General features: G+C 35.5%; 1 protein-coding gene across 1 annotated transcript; it reads left to right on the top strand.

Annotated features, from left to right (window-relative positions):
- Positions 1-7,798: 7,798 nt before the first annotated feature.
- Positions 7,799-8,182, top strand: LOC311601182 (uncharacterized protein; the record flags this gene model as incomplete). The annotated part of the gene is made up of 1 exon (XM_084788599.1): positions 7,799-8,182. The coding sequence occupies one exon, from the start codon at positions 7,799-7,801 to the stop codon at positions 8,180-8,182; it is 384 nt and encodes a 127-aa protein (XP_084644725.1).
- Between the last annotated feature and the right edge of the window lie 985 nt (positions 8,183-9,167).

Raw genomic sequence — 9,167 nt, 5'->3', positions numbered from 1 at the left:
TATTATCATTTAACCTCAACATATGATTTTGAAGTTTGGCAATGTCCACTCCCTATCACCTGATGTTCAACAACCCCCAAATAATAAAACTATTATTGTAAAATTTTGCATGTTCTTTCCTTGACTCTATGGCTGGATAAGTATTTCAGTTGTTCTGTTTATCATTGGCTTTCATACTTTCACTGTTGGACAAGATAAAAATCTAATTCTCATTTTCATCTTCTCATTAAGCATTTTGCAACCTGTTTAAACTTGCAAAGTGTCCCCAAACCATTATTTTGATATTTTTACAGATACAGAACATGATGGTATGGAAGAAATAGCATTACTGTACTATTTCTCATAGTCAAAGCCCAGAAAAATTATTTTTCGTTAGCTTAACCACACATCTTTTAGCTTATAATGTAACATAGATCTATAAATCAATTCTTAGAACAAGTGGTGCACCTGTTTTATGGACTGGGTGCCTCTCTTATATAAGTAAGATCTTATAATATAAGCACTGTCCCTCACTCTTTTTGTTTATATACAAAAAGTATTTTTGTATTAATTCTGTGAGAATATTATACAATATTTGATCACATTCACTCTTAATTCCCTAACTATTCTCAGACCCACTCTAACATCCACCCAACTTTGTGACCTTTCTTTTTTTTCATAAACAATAGAAACAGTGGCATGATTAGTTAATGAGTGCCCAACGTGTTTGTCCTTTTTTATTATAATATGTTCACACATTACATCTTGGTTGCAATCCCCTCGATCTTATCTCCCTGTTCCCACCCTTCCTCCTTCATCCTTCCTATTCCCTTCCCCTAAGCCTCTGACAGGTGCAGTTCTACTCCCCAACCCTTTCTTATTTTATACCATTAATGACCAATTTTGCTCTGCCGAAATATTCTTGAATGTGTAATCTTTAAGTGGAGGCTGTTGACTTACCAAGTACTTCACTCTTAAAGAAAATGGACACTGCTGTTCCCAAAAGTTAGCAATTATTAATAGCTCCACTCTTAGAGGAGGGATTATATGATCAACTCACCCTTCATGCCGAGATTTAACCTATCATGAGATAGTACAGAGCTTCTGAATACTGTCACAAATACTGTGAGTTATATATAGCTCCCTTGTTGTGTCCAGAAGATAGTTTTCTTGTAGTCACCCACTGCTTTTGGCTTTTACACTCTTTCTGCCCTCCCTTCCACTATGATTCCAGAGCCTGAGGAGGAGGAAGGTATGTGATGTAATGTCCTTTTCTGGGCTAAACAATCTGTTCAACTTACTCTCTGTGACTTGGCCAGTTGTAGATCTCTGTATAAATCACCATCTATTGAAAATAGAAGCTTCCCTGATAAGAGTTGACACATTGATTAATCTATGAAGATAATGATAAGTCAATGTGATTTGGTCTAATGCTGTGTCCATTTAGTGGAATAATAGTTTTTCCCTAAGGCTTATGACTTGTCTAAGCATAGGTTCTTTTCTCCGTAATTGACCTCAGATATAGGTTTCATATTGTGCATCAGGATTTATATTCGTTCAGAAACTGTTTGTTTACTCCCATGATGTTCATACCACTGTTGCATAAGTAGGCACATCTTGCCAAACCAGTCATTATTATAGTTCACAGATGGAAAATAATGATGAATTTTTTTCTTCTGGTAGTATTCACATCACCTTCCAGCACTATGAAAGCTAAACCATTAAGGATGAAATTTCCAGCTCAGTTTCTCTCTGTTCCATGCCTAACAAATATTGTATAGTCAGCAATAGGGCTTTACCATCAAGGCATTGGCAATAATTGCATGTACTATCTGGGGGGTCTATGTTACACCACTTGCCAACCATTTCAAAAGAACTAGCTCATTTCTGGTTTTTTTTTTATCTCTTGTGTCGATTAAAGGCATTGTTTCCCTATTCTCTCCTCTCTCTCTCTTTCTCTCTCTCTGTCTCTCTCTCTCTCTCTCTGTCTGTCTCTCTCTCTGTCTCTCTCTCTGTCTCTCTCTCTGTCTCTCTCTCTGTCTCTCTCTCTCTCCCTCTCTCTCTCTCTCTTTCTCTCTCTCTCTCTCATTCTCTCTCTCTCTCTCTCTCTCTCTCTCTCTCTCTCTCTCTGTGTGTGTGTGTGTGTGTGTGTGTGTTAGAAGCTTCTATAATAGTAGGTTTCCCTGATTTTGCTACAAGTTTCAGTGTTATTTATACATCCTCACAGTCCCTATTTTACCCCCTCTTCTCCCACCGCAATTTAATCCTTTACTGTCCTGTCAGTTCCCTTAAAGCCTTTACACTAGTGGATTTTATCCTCTATCTCCCTTCCCTTAAATGTTACTTCCCATTGTCCCTTACCCCTATCCAGATCTAGCCAATGGTCAGAACATTCTCCACAGTAGAGTGGAGAGTGGGATATGACTTTCTCACGTACTCTGGTGCCTCATATTTGACCATTTTCCCTGGAGGGGGAGACTTGGTGGCACTCAGAGGAAGGACAGCAGGTTACCAAGAAGAGACTTGATACCCTATGAGCATATACAGGGGGAGGTAATCCCCCTCAGTCACAGTCATAGGGGAGGGGAATAAGGGGAAAATGGGAGGGAGGGAAGAATGGGAGGATACAAGGGATGGGATAACCATTGCGATGTAACAAGAATAAATTAATAAAATAATATAATCTTGGAAAAAAAGAAATTTCGTGGCTTTATGGGTATTTCACATGAACAATTGTATCTAAAAATTCAAAACTAAAACCCACAAATAAGAGAAAACATGCTATGTTTGTCTTTCTCAGTCTGTTACATCATTTTATACACACAACTTATGTCTTATAGATATACACGTATACAAAGACTCATACACATGGAGAAAGAAAAACTTCAAGATGATGAGTCATAATAGTAACTGAATATATTATATACTGTGTACCATTTGAGGTAACCTTATTTTAAAAACCTTTCACAGTGAAACAAGCAGACACAATCATACTAATTTATCACATAAGGAAATCTAGACCTGGAAATGTTATATAACTTCCTAAAATAATTAGGAAAGTCTAATTTGGATCACTAAGTTTTAAAGTGTTTAAAATAAAATTCCACAGTTAATTCAAGATGAAACTATTCTATCAAGTCACATATATGTTATCTAGTATAAACATTAGTACATGGTCTTAATATGGTTCCCTTTTTAAAGTTTTGGAAACCAGGCCTCAGAGGTTAAGCCACTTAGTTAGAGTTACACAACTACCATGGAGCAGAATTAAGATTACAACTAATATCTGAGACTAGAGAGTGTTTAGTGATAAAGAGTATTATCTGATCTTATAGGGTACCCAGGCTTGGTTCTGAGCACCCACATGGTGTCTCACAACCATCTATATCTCCAATTCCAGTGGATCCTATACTCTTTTCTGGCCTTTGGGGAACCAATGGAATAGAGACATGAAGGTATAACAGACATACACATAAAATAAAAATAAGTACATCTAAATAAATAGCTACTAAAATCTTCTGCTATTCAAATGAGAGTCCTTCCTACTCTAACACAAAGAAATACCACTGGAAAATAAGCACTTTATAAAGAGATTCAGTCATTGCTTTAACCCCAATAGGAAATTAATGTAGCAACATTCTTAATAACTTCAGTATTAACATCACTGGTCAAGAGAAGATAGAGCTGATCAATTTATAATACACCTTAAATTTTAATAATCAATAAATAGTCTCTAAATATGTACTTTTATTTCAAGTACTAAAACTATAAAGAACATAAGAATTCCTATTAGGTCAATTAAAAGTTTTTAGGCTTTTAGTATGTGCCAGGTGATATTTTTGAGTACTAATAGTACAATCACAGCTAGGAGCATTCTGAAGTTGACCTTGTTTCATGAAGCTAACACTCTCCTAAAGACTAGAGAAATAATAATTCATAAGAAATAGGAAATGAATAAAGTTATTGAAAAAGATAATCATGAAATAAATTAATATAAATCAAAGAATGACAGAAAGAAATGGAATACAGTTTACATTTGCTGTTCACTGAAGAACTTTCTGAGGAAACTTTAAACATCCCTTTACAGTTGGTAAACAAATATAAATAGTTCTTTGTTCTATATCTGTGGATTTAGCCAATTATAGATAGAAAAAGCTAATAAAAATCACATATATTAAAAAAATCACATAGATATTGACCAGATGGCAAGATTTCTTTAATTACCTAATATATATATATATAAAACATGATAATAGAATCCATGAATTTGATATAAAGAAAAAGCAACATAGTCATTGTCTGTACAGTATAATATTAAGAGCAAAATTTCTTTTTTCTTTCAGAATTTTAATGTGTTTGAGACTAGAAATTATTCTTAACAAAAGATAAATAAGACTATCTTCATTTATGAAGATATGAAACTCGATAATTATAATAATATCTAAATGAGTATATATGTGAAATATATACCCATACATACATGTTTTTCCTTTTGCATGGGGATTGTCAAACCACAATAACTAACAAATATGTCTTGATGTTATATGTTTTGGAATCATCATTTATAAATTTGAGGAATTATGATGCAATTATATAACAGTAGCTTTTTGGAAACTGTATTTTCAATTAGTTTTAACTCCAACATAACACATTTTCATTTAGTATTACCTATGGGATGATTTTCACATATAAGGAAATAGAAAAGTGCTACTTTTTAAACATTATATAATTTTAATCCCACACCATTAAAATATTTGTAAATTCACTAAATATTCCTTGTCTTAGAGACAAATTTTCTCCAGGTCTGTAGATGACCATTCCAAGTTTGGATTTTAGAAGTCTAAAATGGTTTGTGGATTACTCAGACTCATCAAGGTGATTTTTTTAAAAATATAGTTTGCTTTCTTTCATTTTTCTTGTTTTATTTTTGGTTTTCATACAATGAAACAGAGTTGTGCCATTTACTACTATAGATTTATTGTTATCAAGGCTTTGTGGGTACCTCAAGAGGTTACTAGAAAGCAGTCATGAGAAAGGCTATAGCATATTTGTCTTTGCTATTCTGTTTTTTCAGAGATGTTTCAAAAAAGTTCTTGGTTTGTGAGGCTAGGTCTATTCTTCTCTAATGCTTTATAGTTTGTGTCTTGTACCTAAAATCAAGAATAATTAACCAAGCCACTGACAGTGCTGCCTTGTACAGAAAATGCATATACTTTAAACAGAGACAGAATAATCCCATAAGCCTCGCCACCAATGAAAAACAATAAGCACACCAGATAAAAGGAAACTAGAGGCCTTCTGGGTATCTTAGGCCCATGAATAAAGTCTGGGGTTATTCTGTAGAGACAAGAATTGATCAGCTGCCTTTGGAAATTTCTTGCTTAATGAATTCTCTGTTGTTCTGTTGGTTACTATTGTACGTATGATTTATTGTCATAAAATATTATACTTGGGTTATATTTTGGATGATTCTCAAGCTAAATCTTGTAGCTCTTTTGGGAAAGTAGATTATATTCAGATAGTACAAAGTATTTCTTCTATGACATAAAAAGGGATCTGACTTTCAGATGCCACTCCTGAGTCAAAAACATGGCAAAGGAGACAGGGAGAACATTTGCCAGAGACCCTCAAAATTCTGGCTGATGACATATGATCCAGTGTACTTGCCTAATTCTCAATCTGTATAATTCATCTTAGGCAATTTTGTACTCTCATGGGATTTCTATGCAATCATTAGCCAGTTTCTGAATGCCATCTCCACAGTTGAAATTTCCCCAAGAAGAGGAAATGGAAGAGTAAATTTCAGGAACTCCTTTACTTCACTAAGTTTGGTATGTTTCCTGGGAATGAAGAAACACAGTAGTCAACATCCTGATTATCCAAACACTGTCTTCCTCTTTATTAGTAGCTAAGCTAAAAACAGAATGGGTCATGATCTGATCTGGTAGACACAGGTATTTCCTGAATGAATCTCCACCAAAACAATGCAAAAACTACGTGGCTAGACAAGTATTACTTATGAGGTAAGTTTTTACTTATTCTATGTGACGATCTATGTGAATGGATAATAGAGGGACTTTTCCATGGTCAGTAAATATTGATTTGACAAAACACTGCATGTCTTTTAATTACTTAAAATTGTCATTTTTTTTACATTTGGAAGCTGCCAAAATGCACTTCCTGTTTATTCAGATAATTCATTTTACTTCTTCTCAAGTCTCTGATGGGGTTGAAGACCAGATACTTTAGTTTTTCAATTAAACCTAGTTGTTTAGGGGTTAAGATGTTTTTATGTCTAGATAGATGTTTTAAGTTGATAGAGATGAGATACGATATATATTGAGTTACATTCAGAATTTTAGACTCACCAAGACAGGAAAATGCTTTCTTCTAGGTTGCCAAATACAACCAACCAAAACCTTATGAATGTAACATTTATATAATTCCTGATTGACTCATGGTTCTTCTTGCTATATGTAGTTTATTTTATATGTGAATAATAATATAAATGTATATGTAAAATAATAATTAATTTAAAAGCTGTAAATAAAAAATATAAAAATTGTTTTCTAATTAAATGAAAACATTATGCTTGATTGTACACTTTAAATAATATTAATGTTATCAACATGAATATTGGGTATATTGAGTACTTACTATTTAACTTTCATTGTGAAGAGTGATTTCCATGCCTTATTCCAATGACTCAATGAACATTTACAAGTAAAGCTGTTTGAATGAGTCATTGGTCTGATTCGAGGCCTTTGGCTTTTGCTACACTGTCAATACTGGATCTCACTGGGACTCCTACTTTTGCCCTGAATTATGGAAATCCCTCAATTTTGGTTCTGCAGTACCAGCCCCTTCATGTGCTTTAGCAGCTCATAGATGGGGTAGATGTTGAGGTGGGCCAGCTTAAAGCACAGGATTTGGATGTGGGTGGTAGCTGAGCTGGTCAGCCTGCCAGTTCTTTCATGCCCAGCTGAGCCAGCTCTCCCACAAAGCCCATGGAAGACATGAGGCCAGCTCTTCTACACTCATGGTCACACCATCTTTCTCACATCCAGGTCACCAGGGCCAGCTCTCCAGTACTGGCCAGGTGAAGAGTAGGTCAGTATACCAGCGGGGGATGCAGGAGCACTTGTGCTATCTTAATATTCATTTTTCAACTAAAAACTAAGCACCTATAAAGCTGAAATATTTACCTTGGTCAAAAGAAGGTTGCACTTTAACTTTATGTATTAAATTTTTGAACTGACTACCCTGAATACCTGAAGATAAATTTCAAATTTGCAACATCACTCACTTCATTTTGAATAAAAAGAACAAATAAATTGAGCTTGGTGAAATTGCTTTAAAATCTCTTCTGTTATGCCTATCAGAATACTGATGAGATAGCTTTCCTTTCTAAGTGTTATTAAAATCAAACATAGAAGATATATGTGTGTGTATATTACCGTTTATTACGAGTAAAATTGCCATCATTGTAGACTAGATTATGTTAATTAATTAGGCAAAAGCAGGTTCATTTGTCAACTAAAATTTTAGATGTTGATATATACTGTGCATTACAGAGTTCATTAAGTCATTAAATATAGGCAACCACTATTTCACTCGTATAATCAAAAATTACTTCTACTTACACTTTCAATAAATAAGCTATTTGTTTGATTTTTCTTGTGACGTTCCATTGTATTTATTACAATCTAATTTTTAGATCTGTTAAAATCCTATAAGAAAGTAGGCTTGATGGCCTCTGAGTCCACCTTACAAGTACAGGCCTCTCATAGCTCCTCTGCCCTTGGTCCATCAGTTTACCATGTATGATGAAATTGCTTCACTATTTGTCAAAAATAGCCCCAGCATGTGCAAAGCTAGCTTTGTTGGTGACAAGGCTGACAAACCTCCCCAAGAGGTCTTTCCCTACATCATGGGCACTTCTGCCACATCAAGACACGATGATGTGATGCAGCTAGAAGGTCTCCCATGTGGACAACAAGGCCCAGGGCAACAGAGGAATCCTGAACCTGAAATACTCCATAGAGATGGCATTGTCACCAACTGGGATGCCTTAACAACGATCTGGCAACACACCTTATACAACAAGCTGTGTGTAGCCTTTGAGGAGCATATTATGATTCTCACAAAGGGTCCAATGAACCTCAAGGCCAACTGTGAGAAGATGACCACTATCATGTTTTAGACTTTCAATGCCCTAGCCATATACATAGTCATCCACTCCATGTTCTGGCTGTCATCCTTACCACCCTCACTGGAGTGGGCTAAGGAGACTGGATCGCCAACAACATGCCCAACTATGATGGATACACTCTTGCTCATGCCATCCTGTGTAGGCTCAATTTTCTTAACAAATATGTTATATTACAGACTTATTAACTGAGAGTACCTTACTTATAACTCACCTAACTTAAACAATAGAAAAAGAAGATTAAAGAATACAATAATGAACCTGTAAGGATATAAGTTTCAAGGAATGATTCTCCTGGCGTAGTCAAGCAGGATTTCTTCTGCTGGAACCTCAGCTGGAGCCTGGAGTTCTGAAGCCTTCCCTCCAGTGGTCCTCTCTAGGAGTGTCTCAAAGAGGAGCGATGAACAATCAAAACTATCCCAAGTCTCAAAAGGCTCCGCCTCTCGTTTTTGGCTCACATTTATACCTCCTCTCAGAATTTGTTCAAGGGTGTTTTTCAGCTGCTTAATAGCCAATTTCCCCCACATGGTGGTTCGACTTCTAAGGGGATCAACATCACCTGTTTTCTCTCACAAGTCTTTTCTCACCCCCCACTTGTGATCGAAACAAAAAACATGTTTCTCTCTCCTTCAATCCTGCCTTGGACCTGGTTAGCTAGGACTAGACAGACTACCTCATAGAAATCCTAAATTCTTTTGTTTTTCGATTTAGAAGGATTTTATTTTGAAAGCATATGAACAAGTGAGAAAGCATTTGCATGATTAAGGGTTTTTAAAAACACATTTATTTATTTATTTATTCATTTATTTATTTATTTACTTACTTATTTACTCACTTTACATCCTGATCATAGTCCCCTCACTCCTCTCAGTCCCACCCACACTTTCTCTTCCCCTATTCCTCCTCTCCTACTCCTCAGAGAAGGGGGATATCCTCCCTCCCCCACTACCCTGCACCAAATTACACCTGCACATCATGT

The sequence above is a fragment of the Acomys minous genome (assembly GCF_964271855.1).
Source record: "Acomys minous genome assembly, chromosome: 7".
Taxonomy (NCBI): Eukaryota; Metazoa; Chordata; class Mammalia; order Rodentia; family Muridae; genus Acomys; species Acomys minous.
The sequence above is the reverse complement of the archived record's forward strand: the minus strand, read 5'-3'. Positions and strand labels throughout refer to the sequence as shown.